The sequence below is a fragment of the Manis pentadactyla genome, chromosome 16 (genome assembly GCF_030020395.1).
Source record: "Manis pentadactyla isolate mManPen7 chromosome 16, mManPen7.hap1, whole genome shotgun sequence".
NCBI classification, from domain to species: Eukaryota; Metazoa; Chordata; class Mammalia; order Pholidota; family Manidae; genus Manis; species Manis pentadactyla.
In genome coordinates, this window is record NC_080034.1 from 17,072,487 (window position 1) to 17,096,923 (window position 24,437).

At 38.0% G+C, this 24,437-nt stretch overlaps 3 protein-coding genes across 7 annotated transcripts in view; 1 reads left to right on the top strand and 2 right to left on the bottom strand.

The window, feature by feature from the left end:
* Positions 1–9,279, bottom strand: part of LOC130681362 (uncharacterized) — a 24,737-nt gene extending 15,458 nt beyond the window's left edge. Inside the window, exons 1-3 of the mRNA XM_057494277.1 lie at positions 9,249–9,279; positions 6,450–6,610; positions 5,398–6,294 (exon numbers count right to left, since the gene is read on the bottom strand). Of these exons, the coding sequence (XP_057350260.1) occupies positions 5,398–6,294; positions 6,450–6,610; positions 9,249–9,279 (1,089 nt within the window). The remainder of the gene's footprint in view (positions 1–5,397; positions 6,295–6,449; positions 6,611–9,248) is intronic.
* The window catches only part of RAB23 (RAB23, member RAS oncogene family), a 25,017-nt gene continuing 6,278 nt past the window's right edge, over positions 5,699–24,437 (top strand). For both annotated transcript variants that reach the window (XM_036916307.2, XM_036916308.2), the window contains exons 1-5: positions 5,699–5,870; positions 10,492–10,711; positions 14,954–15,039; positions 22,665–22,821; positions 24,280–24,362. In XM_036916307.2, the coding sequence (XP_036772202.1) occupies positions 10,557–10,711; positions 14,954–15,039; positions 22,665–22,821; positions 24,280–24,362 (481 nt within the window). In that variant the 5' untranslated portion in view covers positions 5,699–5,870; positions 10,492–10,556. The remainder of the gene's footprint in view (positions 5,871–10,491; positions 10,712–14,953; positions 15,040–22,664; positions 22,822–24,279; positions 24,363–24,437) is intronic.
* BAG2 (BAG cochaperone 2) overlaps positions 19,257–24,437 on the bottom strand; it is a 27,230-nt gene continuing 22,049 nt past the window's right edge. The window contains exons 5-6 of one of the 4 annotated variants that reach the window (XR_008994270.1): positions 22,213–22,272; positions 19,257–19,448 (exon numbers count right to left, since the gene is read on the bottom strand). The gene's annotated coding sequence lies outside the window, so the exon portion shown is untranslated. Of the gene's footprint in view, positions 19,449–20,918; positions 21,256–22,194; positions 22,276–24,437 lie in introns of those variants that run through there. The other 3 variants (XR_008994269.1, XR_008994268.1, XM_036916311.2) reach the window with 3 other exon arrangements.

The following is a 24,437-nucleotide window of genomic DNA, read 5'->3' on the forward strand; positions in this document are numbered from 1 at the left end:
CCTAGAATTATGTATATAAATGTTCTACCACTGTGTTGTACAGTTGAAACTCATGTAATGTAATACTGTGTGTCAACTACCCTTCAATAAAAAATAATTATTAAAAAAAAAAAAAAAAAAAGAGCATATGACAAATGCATAGCTAACATCATACTCAATGATGGGAAGCTGAAAGCTTTCCTCTAAGACAAGGATGCCCATTCTTACTACTTTTATTCAACATAGTACTGGAAGTCCAAGCCACAGCAATCAGACAAGAAAAAGAAATAAAGTCATCCAAATTAGTAAGAAAAAAGTAAAATTGTCACTATTTACATGTCAGTAGATGACACAATACCATATAGAACACCCTAGGGACTCCACCAAAACCTATTACAAATAATGAATGAATTCAATAAAGTTGCAGTATACAAAATAAATATACAGAAATCCATTGTGTTCCTATATACTCATAACAAAGTAGCAGAAAGAAAATTAAGAAAACAATTCCATTTACAACTGCATCAGAAAGAATAAAGTACCTAGGAATAAATCTAAACAAGGAAGTGAAAGATCTGCACTATGGAAACTATAAGACATTCATGAAAGAAACTGAAGACAACACAAATAAATGGAAAGATATTCCATGTCATGGACTGGAAGAACTAATCTTGCTAAAATGTTCACACTTATCCTAAATAATCTATAAATTCAGTGCAATCTCCATTGAAACACCATGGCATTTTTACTGAACTATAACAAAGAATCCTAAAATTTGTATCAAACCACAAAAAAAAATCCCAAGTTGCCAAAGCAATCTTGATAAAGAAGAAAAAAGCTGGAGGTATCACAAGCCTTAGTTTCAGACTATACTACAAAGCTACAACAATCAAAACAGTGTGGTAGTGGCATAAAACAGACCAACAGATCAATGGAACAGAACAGAGAGCCCAGAAATAAATCTACAACCATTTGATCAATTACTCAATGACAAAATATGCAAGAATATACAATGGGGAAAGACAGTCTCTTTAATAAATGCTGTAAAAACTGGACAGACAAATGGAAAAGAGTGAAACTGAACCACTATCTTACATTAGACACAAAAATATACTCAAAATGGATTAAAAACCTAAATGTAAGACCTGAAAACATAAAACTCCTAAAAGAAAACATAGGCAGTAAACTTTTGAACATTGGCATTAGCAATTTTTTTCTGGTTATATCTCCCCAGGAAAGGGACATGAAAGCAAAAATGAACAAATGGGACTATATCAAACTAAAAACATTCTTCACAGAAAAGAAAACCACCAAAAATACCCCAAAACAAAACAAAAAAGGAAACCTACTGTATGGGAGGATATATTTGCAAATGATATATCCAATAAGGTGTTATATCCAAAATACATAAAGAACTCCTACAACTCAACATCAAAAACAAATAATCTGATTTTAAAAGTGGTCAGGACCTGAACAGACATTTTTCCAAAGAAGGCATACAGATGAAAGGTATGTCCTTCCAAAGAAGGACACATGAAAAGATGCTCAACATCACTACTTGTTAGGGATATGCAAATTCAAAACTGCAATGAGATATTACCTTACACCAGTCAGAATGGCTAGTATCAAAAAGACAAGAAAATAGCAAATGTTGCAAAGGATTTGGAGAAAAAGGAACCCTTGTACACTGTTGGTGGGAATGTAAATTGATACAACCAAGATGGAAAGTGGTATGGAAGTTCCTCAAAAAGTTAAAAATAGAAATACCATACAACACCATAATTCTGTCTGGGTATTTACCTGAAGAAAACAAAAACAGTAATTTGAAAAGATTCATGCACCCCTATGTTTACTGCAGCATTACTTACAAAATCCAAGATATGGAAGCAACCTAACTATATGTTAGGTGATGTGTGAAAATGTAGTGTATATATACAACAGAATATTACTCAAGCATAAAAAAGAATGCAGTCTTGCTTTATGTGACAACATGGGTGGACCTACAGGATATTATGCTAAGTGGAATAACAGAAAGACAAATACCATGTGATTTCAAGGGCAAGTGGAATCTAAAAAATGTAAAGAAACAGATTCGTAAATACAGAGAACAAACAGGTGACTGCCATAAGGGAATGGTTTGAGGAGGATGGATGAAATAGGTGTAGGGGAAAAGAGATAAAAACTTCCAATTATAAAATAAATAAGCCAGGGTAATGAAATGTACAGCATAGGGAATACAGTCAATAACATTTTAATAACTTTGTGTGGTGACAGATGGTAACTACACTTAATCAGGGTGAGCATTTCTTAATGTATAAAACTGTCAAATCTCAATGTTGCACACCTGAAACTAATATAATATTGCATATCAACTATACTTCATATAAATAAAGTGAAGTTTCCATGTAGGTTTTTATTATCTCACTGATGCGAGCATTAGAATCTCTGCTGTGTGCTTGGATACAGCTTTGAATCACATAAAAGACTGACTTAATTGTACTGAGAAGGTCCAACAATCCCATGGAAATGGAAAGGGGTTTGGGGAGAAAAGTAGTAATTTTGGAGGGTTCCCTTCAAGAATATCTTCTCAAATTTGAATCCTCAGATTTATTCTCTGACATCCACTAGGATTTTCTTTTTATCTCATTAAAAAAATTACAGTAAAATATACTTAATATAAAATGGACAATTTTTAAGTGCACAGTTCATATGAATTGAGTGCATTCATACTGTTATGTAACCATTACAACCATCCAACAACAGAACTTTTTTCATCTTGCAAAACTGAAACTGTACCCAGTAAATACTAACTCCCCATCTCTGCTTTCTGGTAATCACCATTTTTATCTCTGTGAACTTGACTACTTTTGGTACCTCATAGAAGTGGAATCATACATTATTTGTCCTACTGTGAAAGGCTTATTTCACTCAACATAATATCTTCAAGGTTCATCCATGGTGTAGCATGTGTCAGAATTTCCTTCCTCTTTAAGACTGAATAATATTCCATTCTATGTATATATGACATTTTGTTTATCAATTCATCTGTTGATGGACACTTGGGTTGCTTCCACCTTTTGGCTATTGTGAATAATGTTGCAATCATAATGGCTGTACAAATATTTGTTTGAGTCCTTGCTTTCAATTATTTTGAGTACATACTCAGAAATGGAATTGCTGGATCACATGATAATTCTATTTTTAATTTTTTGAGGAACTGCCATAATGTTTTACAGAGTGGCTGTACCACTTTACATTCCTATCAGCAGTGCACAATTTCTCAACATTAGTGCCAACACTTGTTTATTTTCTGGTTTTTGTTTATTTCATAATAGCCATCCTAATGGGTGTAAAGTAGTATCTCATTGTGGTTTTGATCTGTATTTATTAATGATACTGAGTCTCTTTTCATGTACTAATTAGCCATTTGAATATCTTCTTTGGAGAAATGTCTATTGAAGTAGTTTGCCATTTCTTAATCAGGTTTTTTCTTTCTTTTCTTTTAAAGGGGTTAGTACATTACTCAAATTTAAGAGACGCTATCAACCAAACTCACGATAAATCTGTTGGGTACTTGACATTCAGTTTCTTGCAAATAATTGTTTGCATTTACTAAACAATATCACAATTGTATATAAAACAATTTATAAGCTTTAAATTTTAAAAATTATTGCATATGCAAATAGACATTATTCTAAAGAAGACATACAAATGACCAACAGGCACATAAAAAGATGGTCAGTATCACAAATCATCAGGGAAATGCAAATCAAAACCACAATGAGGTATCACCTCACCCTAGTCAGAGTGGCTAATATCAACAAGACAAGAAATACCAAGTGTTGACAAGGATCTGAAGAAAAAAGAACCCTTGTACACTGCTGGTGGGATTGCAAATTGGTACAGCCTCTATGGAAAGTAGTATGGAGGTTTCTCAAAAACTTAAAAATAGAAATAAGACTTAACCCAGCAATTTCACTACTGAGAATTTACCTGAGGGAAACAAACCAGTATGGAAAAGATATATGCACTCCTATATTTATCACAGCATTATTTTCAAATGGCCAAAATATGGAAGCAACTTAAATGTCCATCAGTAAATGAATAAAGTAGATGTACATATACATAATGGAACATGACTCAGTCATTAAAAAAATGAAATTTTCTATTCATAACATGGATAGACCTAGAGGGTATCATGCTAAGTAAAACAAGTCAGAGAAAGACAAAATACCATATGATTTCACATAAATGTGGAATCTGACAAACAAAAGAAAAAATAAAATAGAAACAGACTCCTAGACACAGAGAACAGACTTGTAGTTGCCATAGAGATGGCAGGAGGGAGGACAGGTGAAAGAGGTGAAGGGGGAAAAATAAGAGAGTGTTTAATATATTGATCTGGGTGATGGTTACATGAATGTATACACATGCCAAAATTCACCAGGCAGTACACTAAGATTTGTGCATTTTATTCTATGTACCTCAATAAAATTAATTACTACAAGTGAAGTATAATTAACATTCAGAAAAAAAGTTCGTAAGAGTACAGTTTGGTGAATTTTCACAAATGGTCACACATGCGTTACTAGAGCCAAGATCAGCAGAGACAGCCTTACCAGGACCTCGGAAGCCCCTCTCCTAATCAGTCTACCCCCTGCCTGCCAAGGTACCCAGTATTTTAACTTTTAGCAGATTACTTTTCCTGTTTTTGTGCTTTAGAGCAATGGACTTATTCAGTATGTACTTTTGTGTCTGATTTTTTTAATGCTCAACTTTACCTTTCTGCATTTCATCTATTTGTTGCTTGTGGGAGCAGATTATTATTCTCATTGCTGCCTAGTGTTCCATCATATGAACACTGTGCGAATTCATTACTTTATTCTGCTGGTCTTTTGAGTTATCTCCATTTACGGGCTCTCAAAACAGAAGCAGCAGTGAACATTCCGATACCTGCTTGTCGATGCACCATAAGCACCCATTTCTGTTGGCTGCATAAACACACGTGGAACTGCTGGATCAGGGTATGCTCCTTTCCTAGATAATCCAAACTGTTTTTTAAAGTTGTTACAATTTACATTCCAGCAACAGGGTAGGATTCTGTTACTCCACATCCTCGCCAACATTTGGTATTTTCCTTTCCTATTCTATTCTATTTTGAAATATAAAAACTGAGGCAAAGTTTAGATTGCTTTTGGGGGGACTCCTTTAGTGTTTGGTTTGGTTCTCCCAATTAGTAACCATGTCAGGCTTCTACCTTGTCCAGTCACAAACTGCAGACTGCCAGTGAGTTTTCGACTTCGCTGGACAGTTTTGCTCACTCCGCCGCCACTAGGTCTGGTCAAGAAAATGAGGTGTGCGCCCAGGGCGGGCCGAATCCTGGGAGTATTCTGGAAGTCTGAGCGCTGTGTAACTTACGCAGATTTCCTCGGTCAGTCTTTGCGCTGTAGTCCACGCCCTGGGAGCTCCTGCTGGCAGCTGGTCCCGCCGCCGTACACCCGGGTCCCTGGGGGGCGCCGGCATCTCAGAGCGGCCGCCTCTCAGCAACCAGCCGGGACCCGGAGGCGGCGGGCGGGCGCCGGGCGGCGCGGAGCATGCGCAGACCCAGCCCGGCGCATGCTCCTCAGCGCGGCGGGCCCGCGGGTGAGAGGAGTAGAGGTTTCCGAGCCCTGCTGTCCTCGGCGGAGCGGTTGCTGAGATGCTTGTTCTGAAACTTGGCTGCCAATAAAGTTCACTTAAAAAATCGTAGTCATTCTTAAGAGAGAGAAAAAGGCCGCGATCCAGGCGGGCGGCCCCGCCAGGAGGTGGCGGAGACGGCGGCGGTGGCGATTGCGCCGCGGCCAGGAGGAGCCGGCGGCGCCTGGCGGCGGGTCCGCGGCCGGCTGGGGACGGTGAGTAGCGGCTCGCTCCCGGGGCGGCGGCCCTGCGCTCCGCCACCCGGGGGCTCCCGGCTCCGCAGCGGATAGACCCGCCTCTGCCCGCGGTCCTGCGCTGCGCCTGGCCCCGGAGACCGGGGCGCAGAGACCTCCAGGCCCAGCTCCCAGCCCCGGCCGGGCCGCCGGGCGCTGCTCCCCCGCCTCGGAGCACGGCGCCCAGGCTGCAGCTGGAGGAGGTGGGCTGCGGGGCCCGCCCGGCCCACGGAGGTGCCCCCGTGGTGGTTGGGGGGGTCCCTGGACTGGCCCCAGGGCGGGAAGGAGCGCGGTGTGAGGGGGCGAGGCGCCGCGCCTCCAGCCTGGCTACCGACGGCTCCTTGACTTCCCCCAGCCCCCGGTGGGGGTCGGGGCGGCTCCGAAGACGGGAGACCGCGGCCAGGGGCTGGCACAGCCCGCGCTCAGTTTAATGGGGAAGAAGGTCCCAAACTCCGCCGCCTTTCAGAGCCCCCTTCTGCCTGCGGGGGCCCCCTGCCCGTCCGCGGCCCCACCCTCCCCTGGTTTCTCGCCCTGAGGCTCCTGGACTATGCATGAGCCAACTGCAGCATCATTGACTTCGGCAGCCGCGGAGCCTTCGGAGCCACGGCAGGTCCCAGGCAGGCGAACCCGAGGGTGTGTGGGAGCAGAAACTCCACTGTCAGGCGGCAGTAGAGCCTGGAAAGGGTCATTTTCTTCTCTAGGTTTTATATAACTCCTGACATCTTACAGCAAGGAAATTTCACTGAACCCAAGAATTTTTTCAGTATTTTATAAATATAATCATACCTGTACTTAAGTACGGGCTTTGATGAAATCCCACCCTTTCGGTCAGTTAACTCATCCTTCCCTTTTCCAATTTACTACCCTGCATTGGTTGGAAAAATCTTTAAAATTCAATTTAGAGGAAAGTACGTACAGGATTACTGTCAGGCTCTTGTACTCAGAATTATGCGTATTTTTCAGGAACTTACTTGTTTTGAGAATCAGTGCTTTAAGTCTATAGAGTAGAAGTGGCTGATAATCACAAGAGGCAGATTGCCTATGTTAAAATCTAATTCCATTTTTTTTCCTTCAAATTGTATTATTTTTAAAATTATCACTCAGTAAAATTGACTTTTGGGGGGGTGTAGAGTTTGAGTTTTAGATTCATGTCACCATCAGAACAATTAGGATGTAGAGCAGTTTTCATCACCCACCAAAAACCTCATGCTATCCTGTTCCATTGATTTTTATCTATCTTTCTCTTTGCTAGTATCATATCTTCTTGATTAATGTAGCTTTATGGTGTCTTAAAATTGGGCAGTATGATTTCCTCCAGTTTTATTCTTTTCCAGTGTTTTAGGTATTCTAGTTCCTTTGTTTTTCTATATAAATTATAAAATCAGCTTGTCTCTAACTACAAAAAATCCTGCTAGTTCTCTGGAATTGCATTAAACCATAGATTAATTTGGGGAGAAATGTTATTTTTACTTTCTGAGTCTTTCAATCTGTGAACATGATATCTTTACATTTTTTTACTTCTGTGTTTCATTAGTGTTTTATAGTTTTCAGCATACAGATCCTGTACATGTTTTATTGGATTTATACTTTTTTGGGGAACTCCTAAATGTCATTTAAAAACTCTTGGATTTATACTTTTTTGGGGAACTCAAATGTTTCATTTCAAACTGTACATTATTAAGATATAGAAATACATTTGAGTATTGTGTGTTGCTCTTATATTGTGTCCTTGCTAAACTTATTAGTTGCAGGATTTTTGTTTGATTCCTTATAGTTTTCTATATAGACAGTTGTATCATTTGTGAATGGATGTTTTATTTATTTTTGTTGCCTTTTGCCCTGGCTAGGACTTAATGTATGTTGAATAGGACGAATGAGAGTGGACATCCTTACCCTTGTTCTCAATCTATGGGGGAAAGCAAGTAGTCTTTCAGATTTAAAAATGTTAGCTGAAAGGTTTCTGAGTAAGTCCTGTTCTGTTTCTAGTTTGCTTAGTTTCTTCTCACAAATGGATGTTAAATTTTGTCACATATTTCCTCTTAATCAATTGATATGGTGATGTGGTTTTCCTTTTTTACTCTGTTAATATAGTGGATTACTTTGATTGATTTTGAGTATCGAACCAGCCTTACATTCCCAGAGTAAAGCCCACTTGCTTCTGGCTATTCTTTTTATATATTGCTGGATTCAGTTTACAAATATCTTGTTGAGGATTTTTGTGTCCATATTCATGAGGAGATATTTGTCCTAATTTTTTTTTGTACTGTTTTTATGTGGTGTTTGTATCTAAATAACGGGGATTGTTTGTTCCTCTTCTATATTCTGGAAAAGACTGTACAGCCTTGTTCTTGAAAAATTGGGTAGGATTATTCAGTGAAATCAGTTGAGCGTGGAGATTTCTTTTTGAGTTTTTTAAGTTACGAATTAAATTTCCTTAATTCTTATAGGGCTGTTCAAATTATGTATTTCATATTGGGTGAGTTGTGGTGGTTAATGTTTTTTAAGAAATTAGTTCATTTCATCTAAGCTATCAAATTTATGTATGTAGAGTCACTTGTTATGTTATCCTTTGAGTCCACAGAGTGCATAGTGATTTCCCCTATTTCATTGCCGATACTGGTAATGTGTGTCTTCTCTCTTTTTTCTGTTTGTTAATTTTACTGAACTTTCAAAAAACAGCTTGTTGTCTCATTAATTTTCTCTATTTTTCTGTTTTCAATTTCATTGTTTTCTGTTATCTTTACTATTTACATCCTTTTGCTTGCTTTGGGTTTATTTTGCTCATCTTTAGTTTCTTAAGGTGAGAGCTTATATTATCAATTTGTGACTTACTCTCTAAGGTAAGCATTTAGTGCTGTATATTATCCATCAGCACTACATTAGCTGTGTCCCTCAAATTTGGGATGCTGTATTTTCATTTTCATTCAATTATTTTTATTAAAGTTCTCTTAAGCTGCTTCTTTGGCCTGTGGATTGCTTAGAAGTCTGTGGATTGCTTAGAATTCCCCAAATATTTGGCGATTTTCCTGTTATCTTTCTGTTATTGATTTCTAGTTTGATTCCATTGTGGTCCCATTATTTTAATTTTGTTGAGGTTTGTTTTATGAACTAGAATATGTTCTATGTCCAGTGAGTGCTTGAAAAAAAGTATATTCTGCTGTTGTATGGACAGCAATATAAATATCAATTAAATTCTAATATAGTTTTATTGTGTTTTTAGAATTTTATTGTTTTATCTGTAGTGTTTTTGAGTATCTCTTTACATAACTATTTTAGTGGTTGCTCTGTTTATCTAATTTATCACAGTCTGTTGCTGTCAATAGACACCTCCCCAGTTGAAGAGAAGTATAAAAATCTTACCTCTCTTTATATTTCCTTTATTCTCTCCCATTTTAAATTGTCTTAAATATTTTCTCTACATATATAACCACATGGGACAGTGTCATAATTTTTGTTTCAACTTTGAAAACATAATTGAGAACACTCAAGAGAAGTCTTACTTTATTTACTCTTTTTTTTTTTTCTTCAACCATGTTCTTTCTTTTGTTTGATTATTTTTTAAGTTTTTGTTTTGTTTTGGTTTGGTTTTTTTAATCACTGAGATGGAGACCTGGATCTTAGGCTTCAGCAAGTGCTCCTAGGTGATTCCTGGATCATGCAAGTTTGTGAAGCACTAGGGACAATTACTGAGACTTCTTGAGGGGAAAAGAAAGGAATGTTCTTCACATTTGAGACTTGTTTTATGTGGTGATTGTACAGAAAAATTTTTCAGTTAAAGTAGTTGGACTATAATAGCTAGGTAGGAAGGAAATTAACTAGTAATTTTAAGAAGAAATTAGAGAAATTTACGTTCTGTTCTTTTCCATCTAAAATGCAAGCAGTACACATTCCATTACTTTTATTATATGAGGAACTATAACTAGTCTGACATCAAAGAATGTATGGCATAAGATTATTTTTAAAGGATTCATTGTAACCAGAACACTAGAGCACTGTAACTAAGAGCCCAATGTTGTCACACAGTTTTATGTTACTATGTAAGACTTTTCTTTGAGGTGTTTTTCTAAGGACATTAATTATTGCCTGTGAGGTTGAAAAGCAGTTTCCATAGATTTTGTATTTGTTGCCCATTTGGTGGTGACTGTGGAGGATTTATGTTTTATAAAACTACCATTCTTTGAGTGCTTAACTTTCACTACGCTGAGTGCTTTATATGTATCATTTATTAACAATCCAATGAGGTAAATATCCTCAGGAAACTGAAGCCTAAAGAGTTCAAGCATTAACTTCACTGAGAAACTAGTAAATGGCAACTTCAAACCTCAACTCTAACACCCATAGTCTTAGTGTCCATGAAAGGCAGAACCACGAAATCTAGGTGTTGACTGATACCTGGATGGCATTACATTGTGCTATTGACAAGGATTCAGAAATGAATGACGTTATTCCTCCTGTTGAAGAATGTCATTATCTAAACAGGGTGGGAAGGGGGAAACAAATTCTTGTAATGCAATGTAATTATTTCTTGATAAAACAATTATAACTTAGTTCGTTTTGTACAGTTTTTGTGTCATGAAAAAAATAATTTCATTTTAAACCACAGATTTAAGAGGGAAGATCTGATCACCTGGAATTAAATTTGGTACAGAAACCTTTTCAACTCCAAAAATGTTGGAGGAAGATATGGAAGTGGCCATCAAGATGGTGGTTGTAGGGAACGGAGCAGTTGGAAAATCAAGTATGATTCAGCGATACTGCAAAGGCATTTTTACAAAAGACTACAAGAAAACCATCGGAGTTGATTTTTTGGAGCGACAAATCCAGTATGTACTTGGCCATTTTCCCCTCTGTTTTCATATATGAACTGTATCCAGACTTTCATCAGAATAATAGTAACTAATTATAGTAGAGTCCAAGGTTAGGCATCTAGGGCAGTGGCTTATGAGAACAGTTGGGGGTTTTCTGTTACTCATTCCTGTTTGTTTATTTATTCTGTCTTTTTCCGCCTTTCATTTCTTTTCCCTTCCTCTCTCATTTTCTTTCTTTTTTTCCTACTCCTTTGCATCCACCCCACCCCCTGCCTTTTTCTATCTTATATCTGTTTCATATTGATGGCATCTTGGGCATTTCTTCCACAGAAACTGATGCTTGACTCAGGATTTCCGTCCACTACAGGCATACCTCGGAGATATGCAGTTAAGTGGATACTGCAATTGAGCAAGTCAGGTGAATTGTTTGGTTTGCAAGTGCATTTATAAGTTATGCTTACACTATACTGTAGTCTCTTAAGTGTGGAATAGCATTGTGTCTAAAAAAAACAATGTACATACCTTAACTAAAAAATACTGTATTGCTAAAAAATGCTGTCATCTGAGCTTTCAGGGAATCATAATCTTTTTGCTGGTAGAGGTGTCTTACCTCACTGTTGATGGCTGCTGACTGATCAAGGTAATGGTTGCTGAAGGGTGGGATGGCTGTGGCAGTTTCTTAAAATAAGACAACAATGAAGTTTGCCACATCAGTCGACTCTTCATGAACAATTTCTCTGTATCATGCAATGCTGTTTAATAGTATTTTACCCACAGAACTTCTTTCATACTTGGAGTCAAGCCTTTCAAACCCTGCTACTGCTTATCAACTAAGTTGATGTAATATTCTAAATCCTTTGTTGTCATTTCAAGAATCTTCATAGGAACAGACTCCATCTCAGCAAACTACTTTCTTTGCTCATCCGTAAGAAGCAGCTCCTCATCTGTTGAAGTCTTACGAGACTGCAGCAATTCTGTCACATCTTCAAGCTCCACTACTAATTCTAGATTCTAGTTCTCTTGCTGTTTCCACCCTATCTGCAGTTAACTTCTTCCACTGAAGTCTTCAAGCCCTTAAAGTCATCCATGAGGGTTGGAATCAACTTCTTCCAAATTCCTGTTTATGTTGATACTTTGACTTCTTTCCATGACTCACGAATGTTCTTAATGGCATTTAGAATAGTGTATCCTTCCCAGAAAGTTTTTAGTTTACTTTGCCTAGATCCATCAGAGGAATCACTGTCTTTGGCAGCTGTAGCCTTACACAATGTATTTCTTCAATAATTACACTTGAGAGTCAAATTTATTCCTTGATCCATGAGCTACAGAATGTATGTCGTGTTAGCAGGCATGAAAACAACATGAGTCTCATTGTCCATCTCCATCAGAGCTCTTAGGTGACCAGGTGCCTTGTCAGTGAGCAGTAACGTATTGAAAGGAATCTTTTTTTCTGAGCAGTGACCTTAAAATGCTCAGTAAACCATGTATAAACAGATGTGTTGTCATCCAAGCTTTGTTGTTCCATTTTAGAGCACAGGCAGAGTAGATTTAGCATAATTCTTAAGGGCCCACAGTTTTGGAATAGTAAATGAGCATGGGCTTCAACTTAAAGTCACCAGCTTCATTAATTAATTAATAAGAGAATCAGCCTGTCTCTTGAAGCTTTGAAGCCAGGCACTGACTTCTCTCTAGCTTTGAAAGTCCTAAATGACATCTTCCAATGGAAGGCTGTTTTGTCTGCACTGAGTATCTGTTGAAGTGTGGCCACCTTCATTCGTTACCTTAGCTAGGTTTTCTGGATCACTTGCAGCTTCTCCATCAGCACTTGCTGCTTCATCTTGTATATTTATTTTATGGAAACAGCGTCTTTCCTTCAACTTCATGAACCCACCTCTACTAGCTTCAAAATTTTCTTCTGCAGGTTCTCCAGGTCCCTTCAGAGGATTGAAGAGTGGTAGGGCCTCACTCTTGAGTCAGCTTTGGCTGAAGGGAATGTTATGGCTGGTTTGATCTTCTATCCAGACCACAAAACTTTGTCCATATCAGCAGTGAGGCTGTACTGCTTGCTTACCATTCATGTGTTCCGTGGAGGAGCACTGTAATTTCCTTCAAGAACTTCTCCTTTGCTTTCACAGCCTAGCTAACTATTTGTAAGAGGCCTGGCTTCAGCCTAGCTTGACTTTCAGTGTGCCAGTCTCACTAAGCTTGATTGTTTGTGGGTTTTGATTTAAAGTGAGAAATGTACAACTCATCTTTGCACTTGAATATTTAGAGGCCATTTGTAGGGTTATTGATTGGCCTAATGCAATATTGTTCTGACTCAGAGAATAGGGAGGCCTGAGGCGAGGGGGAGAGACTTGGGAACAGCTGGTCAGTGGAGCTCACTCAGAACACACACAACATCAAGTCTGCCTTATTATATGGTGCAGTTGATGGCACCACCCCCCCAAAAATTAAAATAGTTGTAACATCAAAGATTGCTGGTCACAGATCACCATAACAAATATAGTAATAATGAAAAAGTTTGAAATATTGTGAAAATTACCAAGATGTAACACAGAGACACGAAGTGAGCAAATATTAGAAAAATGGCGCTGATAGACTTGCTCAACACAGGGTAGCCACAAACCTTCAGTTTGTAGAAAGAAAAAAAAAAGCAACATCTGTGAAGTACAATAAAACAAGTATGCCCATATATTTTGTTTGGAAGGAAAATTACCTGTCATGATATTTTCTATCATATATGTAATGGGATCCTTTTGTTTAGAATGTCTCTTCTCTTTTTAAAACTGGGCAAGAATATATAGAAGTTAGATGATTAATAACTTGTTTTTACTTTAAGGAAATATGAGAAGGCAGATTTGGGAGGATTAAATACTCCTATGAAAAGAACATCTTCAGGGAATCCAAGTAGATTCTAAAACACATCAAAGTAACATTTTTTGGTCATTAGTTCTGAAAATTCTTAATGATATTTTAAATTATAGGAGACCAACTGAAATGTATTATAGAAATAAGTAACATTAAACAAATCTGACTTAACCAGCCCAGATAATTAGCATCCAAGATGATGGTGTTATTTTAAAGACTTTTGAATTTCTAGTCTGTATTCTATTACCCTTTTTAAAATACTTCTGTACTTGCTTCCTTTCTGTTATTTTAAGAGGATCCATTTTAAGTCTTCATGATGTTTATTTTTCTTATTTGTTATCTGAAGCATACTAATATTTTAAGGATACAGTTGATCCTCATTACTTGTAATTATTTATTTGCAAATTCACCTACTTGCTAAAATGTATTTGTAACCCCAGAGTCAATACTCCCAGTGCTTTACTGGTGGACAAGCACAGAGCAGCAAAAAACTTTGCTATCTGCGTGCACATTCCCCACTTAGGTCAAACAAGGGGGCGCTCTTCCTTCATCTTTCATCTCTCATACCATGAACAAGTGTCCTTTTCATGTCTATTGTGCTTTCTGTTGGTGATTTTGCTATTTAACACAGCCCCAAAGCACAGCGTTGAAGTGCTGTCTAGTGTTCCTAAGTGCAGGAAGACTGACATGCCTTACAGAGAGAATATGTGTTAGATAAGCTTCAGTCAGGCATGAGAGCGCTCTCAGCCTCGAGGTAAGTGCTACTGAATTTATATGTATTAAATAAGGTATCTTTAAACAGAACCACACAAAAAAGCAAAGTTATGTATTGATTAGTTAATGAAAATGTAACCAGGGGCTCACACACAGGAACCTGACCCTGTATTCCCCTAGGAGCAATGGCTCTGTATTTGCTAATCAGCCTTTGCAGTGACTTTACAGAACACAACTATCACGAAAAAGACAATGGACTGTGTGACAAAATAAGTAAGTAATTTAGTAAGTATAAGTTATAAAGGGCTACCAAGCAGGTAGCTACTTCCTTTCCTTTCTTCTTCTTGTTCTATTACTTGTGCACTGGAACCCATTAGAAGGGTGTGGCTAGAAGAGAGCAAGCACTGACCTGGGGAGTTCTCCTTTCCCAACACTGCTAGTCTCAGAGGGAAGAAATATGATAGGTAAATCCAAATCATGTGTTAAGTTACGGTTTTGAGGGAATGTCTTTCACCCTTCATTTTCAGTGTTAGTAATGGTATCAACATTTAAAAGTACTGTTTTTCAGAATGAAACCAGCAATGTAGTTTTAATACTTCCAAGTCTGAAGAATAAAAGTATACACAAAGCTTTATTACTAAATACATATGAAATAAATTCATCTCGTTTCAGAGTTAATGATGAAGATGTCAGACTAATGTTATGGGATACGGCAGGTCAAGAGGAATTTGATGCAATAACAAAGGCCTACTATCGAGGTAAATTGTGGGGGTTTTTGTTTGGGCATGTTCTTTTGGCTACACAAAGAACTTTGCTTTTTTTTTGTTTCCCATAGAAGGGTTTCTCTTTAAGAATACTTCATTTCAAAGTATTTTTTAAAAGCCCAGGTCATTATTATTCTAAAGACCTTGTTGAGTGGCAAATAATACTTTGTACTATGGACAGTCTGTCTCTGCCTTAAAGTTATGTAACTCATATAGGCATTCCTAGACCTAATCAGTCAGAAACTGTTAAATGCCTACTTCTGACCCCAAGGCATAGAACACTAACATATGAAGAAATAAAGCCCCTGCAGTAAGATGACATTTTGTCATGACACATGAACTTGAATGGGTAGAGCCTTTCAAATGCTGTAGGACGTGTATGTGAAAGGGAAGAACTATAGCCGTAGGTTTTAAGACTCTACAATGTGGAGTTAGGCTTTTCAAGGAAAACTTAGATTTCTAAATGGAACGTAAAGTTTCCATTAACATTGTCCTATAAAATTTTGTCCTTTTGGAATTTTCAAAAGCATTTTCACTGTTTCTCTAGCTCACTGCCAAGGGTGTTTGTAATAAGAGAAGAACTGAAAGCTTCATCTATTACACTTAGCAGTATAGCCCATTGATGCTTTTGACTGTATGTATATCTTGCTTTTTCTACTTTTTGAAAATGTGGGATTTATTATAATAATGATAACTGAGGTCTAATGAAAACATAGTTACACTAACATATAAGCAGCCAAAGAAGTTTTCTTTCTAAATTGGTACTAAGGGAACTTGACTTTGACAGCCTACTCTAAGAAAACATTGGTTCCTTGAGAAAATAGGAAAGGCACACCTTTCCGGGTGCCATCCTGATAATGCTGCCATTACTCACTGCTCCCCCTCCTTAAAGGCCTCTCATCTACACAGTAGCTTTGATTATCCCTTTCCTGTGGATGCCAGCTTGGATCTTGAGCACCTATATCATGATGTATGTGAGGTGGGAACTATGTTCTTACTACCCAGAGCTCTTCTTAGATTAGATGATATTTTTATCAGACTATGCATCTCCTGAGCATTGGTGTTGTTGATTAACAGGTCCTTAACATACAGTTTATTCTTGAATGAAGGTTATTTGTATTTTTTTAAGTGGGCTTATCACCACCACAACCCCCTATAACCCTATCCCAACACTCAAAGAAAAAAATAAGACAAAAAACCTAGGTGGAAACACTAAAAAGTAGTAGGATTACATCTTCATTATTTTCTTTATACCTACCTAGCTTTTTTCTCTAATTCTCATCATGAAATATGTGTTCTTTTTTTTTCTTGAGGAAAAAAATAGATTGGGCTGTTTCTTTTTAAGCTTTTGACAATTTGATATGGAAGTATTACATTTTAACCAGTATAGTTTTTTTTGAGAATTGTATTTACCATTATGTAGCTCTAATGTAAAAAGGTAAAACTGTGAGTCTACAGTTATCCCAGAATAAAGTTTAAATTTAATAAGCAAAACTGGTCAAATGTCAACAATTATTTGATTTGTACCTAAATAAAGAGAAAATGTTGGAATAGTGCAGTTCAGTAGACCATTTGGGCCCCTGATTTTTTAAAAAAGCGGCGAGGTAGCTAAAATATTTTAATTTCCACTGTACTTGGCAGTATTAATGCTTTCCCAAGTTTTTGGCATGAGAATGTGTTCAACATTATTATCTTTCAATTTTTAAAAGTTGGCTCATCTAGGTTGTTGTGTACTTCTTGTTTAGTACTTTTTAGGTGTCCACAGATCATACTGTTTCTCTTTAATATGTCTACAAAAAACATTCGTTGCCAGAAACTAAAAAGAGAGCCCATAATTATTAGTATTAGCATCTTAATTACTGTAAGTAATTGTTACATTTCTTTCCATTTTGTTTCATTTGGACTAAAAGGTTTTAAACAGCTTCAATTTCCCTATATTTAACATTTTAACTTAAAATAATCTTAAGGCTATATATAAGTGCCTGTTAAAAGCTTTGCTTAAAATGTAACTTGGTTTGGCCAACCATGTTAAAATGACAAAAAGGGTGGGATACTGAGATTGTTTTCTAAGTTGTAAGAAATATTCATTACATCCCAATTTGAATTATGGAATAAACAGGGGCAATTATACATAAATGGCATGTTGAACAGTCTTTTATACTTTCCTTTGGGGTTCCATCAGAAGGCTTTTGGCTGCTGACAGCAGAAAAGCAATTTAAAACTGATTTAAACTGGTTTTGACTTGTTTAATAGAAAAGTGGAAGTAACATAGCTTTTGATTGGGCGTTGTCCTGACTGTAACCTCAATGATTCTCTTGGTTTGCCCCCACCTCCCTGCTTGGGGTTCCTCCTCATGCTGATTTCCCTCTTGGTTACAAGATTGTTACCATCAGCAATGGAGGCCACATGCTTTGTTCACTTTGCTGGGGAGAGAGGGTTACTTCCCACAACAAGGATCAGAAGTCCTGAGCTTTTATCTGATTAGGCCGCTTTTGACCAGATTACAGTAAGTAGTCGGAGGAATGTGATCACCCTAATAGGCTTGGCGTGCTTAGGGCCTCCCCTCAGAGCCATGGGTAGGTTTAGCCTGCGTAAACCGTAAAGCTGCTGTATAGTCAGGAGAGGTGTTCTCAGGAAGGGAGGGGAACTGGACACCAGGTAGGCAACCAGGTAATAAGTGCAATTAGCATAGAGTCAGATGATGATGATGTAATTAAATAGAAGTAAAGACTAGGAAGAGAAGGTAGGGCTAGGAAGAATGAGTTCAGTAAGATATGCATTTGGTAGAAATAGAAACTCTCTGCCTTTTAAAATTATAACTTACTGATTTATGTCCAAAAATGTGTTACTTAAGATGAATAAAAATATTTTAAAAAGAAAAATTTTATTATAATTCATTTAAAAGACCTCTTATATAAAAAATCCATTGCTCAAAGGCATTATTATGTTCTTGGAATGCTGGCTTAATCATATAGTGAGACATGCTGAAACGTGACCTTCTTGTAAATAGGTTAGAATAGAGCATAAATCATATGAGGAAGCCTTTTGAGACCCCAAATGTACCCAAATACTAGCTAACAGTATATGGAAATGAGGTTACAGATTTGAGACCTATTATCTGAGATTATTCATATATAAAGAAGGAAGCAACCTTTATTTTTTTAAAAAAAAAAAGTACTTTCACAGACAAATGAATATAAATTGTTGGAAATGAAATAGCTCTAGACAAGAAACTACTTATAAATTAAAATTATAAATGCAAGAATTGTAGAACAAAATTAGACTATGCAAGACTCAGATCTGTTCTGAAATTATGTGGGCATGGATTCTGTGACAGATTGATTCATTGAATAACTTGTGTGTTTCAGATTATACAGAGTGTCAAAAAGAATAAGGGACAAATATTTTAAGTCCAGAGTGAAATCTGTAATAACATATAAAGCCCTGTGATCAAATTTTACACTGGTTCTCTAGAGTAGTGTGTCCTAAACTGTAATGTGCACCTGAATCCCCTGGGGAGCTTGTTAAAATGCAGACTATAATCAGTAGCTCCAAGGGTGGAGTCTGCATTTCTGCAATCCCCCAGGTGACACCGATGCTGCTGGTCCTCAGTCACACTCAGAACAAGTCTAGACACCATTTGTAGGGTCTTTCAGTGGTTGGAGGACAGAATTACTCTCCACACATTGTGTGCTGGGATATCTTCTGAACTGAATTCAGACACAGCAACTTTTTTAATGATCTTATTAATTAGGAATAAATATTTGCTGTTGGTGATATTATAATTGACAGCAAAAATTTGTTCAGATCTCTATTCCTGATGTGTGGGTAAATGGGGTTAACTATTAGAAGCAATTCAGTCGTGGGTGATTTACTGTTACCCATGATGAGGAAGAAATTTTCCAGTGATGTGATTCTTAGGGTAGGTAGTACTGAAAGAAGATTGAGTGGTAGGAAAATAAAAGTCTTTCGAAAATACAGGGATAGAAAACACTAGCTGCCTTTAAAATCAAGGGTGTAAGATAGGTCCAAATGACACAACCAAAATTAAAATCACTAACTTTCCTAAGGATGACTGGCTCCAACACAGAACTGGAGGTCAAAGGAAGAGAAGGATAGGATAACAGTATAGGGTTATTTCTGAATTAAGAATATTTATAGTAGTTGGTATGTTGCACAGGCACAGCTCATGGAGTTACCAAATAAAACTGTTTTTATCTCTCACAGTCCCTTTGTATTTTATTAGGTAGTAAGAGGGGAATTCCTTTCCTTGATCCTCAAATGAAAATTCCCTTCAACTCGTGTCCTTTCTGGTCACTCACAGACAGCAGTTTTTCTCAACTGACTCATAGTTATTTCTAGTCGTAAACATAGTCTCCATTTGGTAATTGGAGTAGCCAGTCCTGTGTATTAACCAAAATCCAAATGTGATTTAGCACTAAATCCCCTGTGCTCTCTGGGGTCTCAGCAGGCCAGGCTGTGGTCTAGGAAGGAAGTGCCGGTGGCCCCCCGCCGCCTCCTCTCTTCCCTAGCTGCCAGAGGCATTTCTGCCTTCTCCTGGGTCGGGCCTAGGAGGAGAGGGGGTTGGGAGACCAGCGCACCATGGCAGGTGCTGCTGCCGTCCGACTCGGGGGCTCTCTGCACGCCAGATGTTTCTTTCTCCAGCTGATTGTCCTGAATTCCTCCGGAGTTCCTGTTCCGGGTATGTTTCTCCTGGATACTTGTGGGAGTCAGCATTTCCCCTCCACCTTCCTTTATGCTAAGCTCCAGTACCCGCTCACATGATTTAAAATGACCCCATGCTGACTCATCTCTCAGACGTGGTTCACCTCGACTCCATGGGAAATGCGCGGGCTTTCCTTGTGTTCCCCGGTGAGAGCACACTGCCTAATGCAGCTCTCTCCTCCTCCTCTGTTGGCCTTGCCATTTCACTCTCGCTCCCAGCCACTGCATCTTTCCCAGGCTTGAATCAAGGCACCATCAGTCCAGAGGTCCCCAGTTACTGGGAACACATATCAAGCTCCCTAAGTGGTCTCACTGAAATCCGTTTCTTCCAGGTGGAGATAGAGGTAATGCCAGTACCCTCCCGCATCCCACCCCACCGTCTTCAAAGAGCAGGGTTGAATGGACAGCACTTTCTCTAAAGAAACCCTTTACAAGTCTTCCTTTCCTTTTCTCAATTCTTAATAACAATTCTTGAAGTGCTTAGGGAGTTCTAGGGTTGTGTAATGGACTTAGAGCAGTTTCCTTTATAAATTCTGCATATAATGATCTCCACATATATTTTGGGATCTGGTATTTGTCCTGTATTTTATTGGTACTTCTGCCAATTTTGTAAAAAGGGCCCTCTTTTAAGTTCAAAATATATTAGAAAAGGCTTTTTTTGCTTTTTAGAGTTTTCTTAAAGCATAAAGGAATGCATCACGATTTGACAGTATTTTATCTGTATGGATGGATGATTCTTAATTAGGGGAAATTAAAACAGGTAGTCCACCATTTGTCAGAACTATTATAACTGCAAAAGTAATCCAGGTTGTCTGGTTTTTGTTTTTCACTTTGTAATATATTTAGGTTAGATAAGATAAGGGGTTGCAAGCATCAGATCTGGAGGCTTAATATCAAGTGAACCAGACTGCGGTAGGGATTTGTGGACCATTTTTCGGGAGATTGTAATTGCTTTGTTTTGGCTTATTTCTGTCATCTTAGTTCAAGTTTATATTTTCTGTAGTTCTTTTGCTTTTTGGAATTTTTTCCTCCTCTACATTGGATAAATCTACTGTTCTCCCTTGGTTTAACAGTCACACATTTCGTCTTTTATGGCGATTGCCTTTAACTTAAGATACTATCTTAGTTTGATCCTCCCCCACCATGCACACACAAAGCAGTTCTTGGCACAGCTTGGTAGGGGTGATTTATTTGGGAGGTGTTCCCAGGAAGTAGAAGTGAGAGACTAGGGAAAGAATGGCAAAAAACCCATAAAGGGTGCGTTAATGAGCTAATTATTACTGTAGGCAGTTGGGGATCAGTCCTTTTGAGGTACCACACAGACACAGCGCAGGATGGTTCCACCAACGTGCAGCTGAGGTATTTCGATCCCCCCCTAAGTTGAAGCTTCCTCCAGAGGCATCAGTTCCTCTTCCGGGACGCACTACCCGAAGGGTCCTTCTGAGCATCAGAAGAAGCTCCGAGGCAGAAAAGCGAGAGAGGCACCTGCGGCGGATGCCGGATGTAGGATCCGCGCGGCAGGCAGCACCTGTCCTCCTGGCCGCCCTGACCCCGGGGCTGAGGGGACGTGTGCGCAGCCTCAGTGTCAGCGACACGTATTGATGTTTATTAACCACCCCTGGTTACTTACTTATCAATATTACATCTTCCTCCCCTGCAGACAACCCCACATTCCTTTGGTCCCTCCCCACCCCGTTCCCACAGGAATTTTGGGGTTGTCATGGGCATGCTTTTTCTTTTACCTTTGATCGCTTTTTTAAAAAATAACATTGTGCTTTTCTTAATCACTCTTGCTGCTTTTATCTCTGGCACCATCTGCTTGTTTTTTGTTGATGTTTTATTTTAATATATACTTTCTCTAAGAGCTTTTTTAATTTTTTTAAGGTGTCCAAGACCTGTATACCTGGAAATACCCTTAGGGCCCTCATACTTAAAAGACAGTTGACTGAATATAAAACTTTGGGTTTAAAACTAACAAATAGCATTCATAGTGGATTGCTGGTTTTCTCTCTCATTAGTGCTCTTTTACTTTCTGTATTCCTGCTGGTGCTCTACAGACCTTTTTTGGCCTCAAGAGTGTCTTGGGCAGCCCAGGTGTGTATGTCTTGAGGCTTAGTAGCAAACTCCTGTACCTGAGGGATCTGGAAGGAAGGCTTAATGGTAAGAAAACATGCCTGGATTCCAGGACATCCCTCTGACCCCAGAACGATTTCCTCTTGTTACCTGCACACCTGCTTTTCACCATACTCCCTGATTCAACAGCTAATCATTTGTTAGGAAAAAAAAAAAAAAAAGCTACTTCCAGAAGGTTGCTTCTTATTTTCCAACTTAGTTCTTATCAACCTAATGTGATACTTGGTAAGTATTGTCTATGAGTATAATATGGGAATTATGCAAACAGGGTAAACAACTTTTTTAAAAATAAAACTTTTTTCCACTTACATGTTTTTTACTCTTGGCACTGATTCTTAAATTAGGTTCCTCAGCATCACTGGTATTCTCCTACTAAAATAAAATAAAATAGATCTTTTTAAAAAGTAAACAATGAGCAAACTGATTATTTTCTCATAGAATTTTCTTAAATCTGTGCTAAAAGAAATTAAGAAGCAAATGACAAATATTGAAAGATCTTGGCAAAAGCCTATTCATGCTTAGTTTACCATTCTCTCTGTAATGCAATGAAATATATCAGTATTTTGTGGTGTTTCAACAAAGAATGTGTAAAAACCAGTTCTTTGTAGTAGAAATGTTTGTTAAAATATAAGCAGAGTACAACAAAGATGAGTTCAACATATATTTACACAAAAATTGTTCTGAATAGACAAAAGTTGCCCTTACCCTGCGTAGGGTTGTTTCATTAAGGTAAATAACATTTTTATTTTGTGCCCTTACAGGAGCCCAGGCTTGTGTGCTTGTATTTTCTACCACAGACAGGGAATCTTTTGAAGCAATTTCCAGTTGGAGAGAGAAAGTAGTAGCTGAAGTTGGAGACATACCAACTGTACTTGTACAAAATAAGATTGATCTCTTGGATGATTCTTGTATAAAGAAGTAAGATGGCTACTTTGAGGGGGTGGTGGTAGTTCTATAATGTTAAAACCTATTTTAATTTTTATATAGACTTACAAAATGTAGTAAAGTTTTTCTACAGGATGCTTTAAAGTTTCTATGAGGTATTCTGTGTGATTGGGTTAAAAAAAAGTTTACACTGAATCTTAAGTAAAAAAACTAAAGGAATAAATTTTGTAGGTCATTTTAGAATTCCAGTCTTAGGTCTTGTACCACAATTCTTCATGTTAAGTCAAATCTAGCTATAGTTAAGACTGTAAGAAAAACATCCTAGGATGTTTTAATATCCGAAGTAAGTGGCTATCCTATATTGATGTTTAAATAAACTAGTTCAGTTTTATATATTCTGTATATTCAGAACTGTTATTTGTAATTGATTTTACAAATTTATTAATAGTTTAGCATCCAGATAATTTGTCTGTATTTGCTCACTGTATTACTTTTTTGCTAGATTTGAAAATGTTTGGTTTTCTACTTTTTTATATGTTCTTATATCAGTTATTGGTTGCTATATAACAAGTTAGCTCAAAACTCAGTAGCTTAAAACATTTATTTCACAGTTTCCATGGGCCAGGAATCTGAGAGTGGCTTAGCTGGGGCTTCTGGTTCCTAGTTTTTCATGAGGTTGCCCTCAAGAGGTCATCTAGGCTGTAGTCACATAAAAGCTTGACTGGGGATGGAAGCTGTACTTGCCGTGGGGCGCCCCTCAGCTGTGGGCAAACCTTAGTTTCTTGCCGTGTGGACTTCTCCCGTGGGCTGCCTGTAGGTTCTCACAGCGTGGCAGCTGGCTTCTCTGGCAGCTTCACCAAGAGCGAGCAAGGCAGAAGCCACAATGTCTCCTGTGACCAAGTCTCAGAAGTCACATGCCATCACTTCTGTACATTATTGGTCACACAGACCAATCCTGATTACAGTATGGGAAGTGACTGCACAAGGGTATGAAGGCCAGAAGTGGGCGTCTGGGTATGGAATCACTGGGAACCATTTTGGAGCGTACTTACTCCATCTGAATAAAACTAAAATCAGGAGTCTACTCTTGTAGACATAGTCATTACTATAGCTCATATTGGCAGCAAAGTAGTTTCACAGCCGTAAGAGCAAAATAAGTAATGTAGTAGGATTTTTCAGTGTAAATTCAATTGTTTTTAAAAACAGAAGGAAAATTAAAGTATCATATAAACAAAAGTACTATTTAGCTGTATTAAATCTGGACTTTACAGAAATGTCTGCATACAGTTACAGGGAAATGGCTACAGTGACAGTATAATGATCCCCCCAGAGTAGAGCAAACTGAAAACTGGGAACCTTGAACTCCTCTGCCTTACTTAGCCCCTCTGCCACGCTGTTTTCAGTACATGTAATAAAAGTGATTTTTTTAAAAACAAGCTATCAGAGAGTATCTTCATATAAAACTTTTTCTCTCTTCTAATTGATATACAGTGAGGAAGCTGAGGCACTGGCAAAAAAGTTAAAGCTAAGATTCTACAGAACGTCAGTGAAAGAAGATCTAAATGTGAATGAAGGTAAACTGCCTTTAAAAAAAATTAATAGGACGTTTGTTTTATCCTCCTTCGGCTTTTTCTGTTTGTTGTTTACAA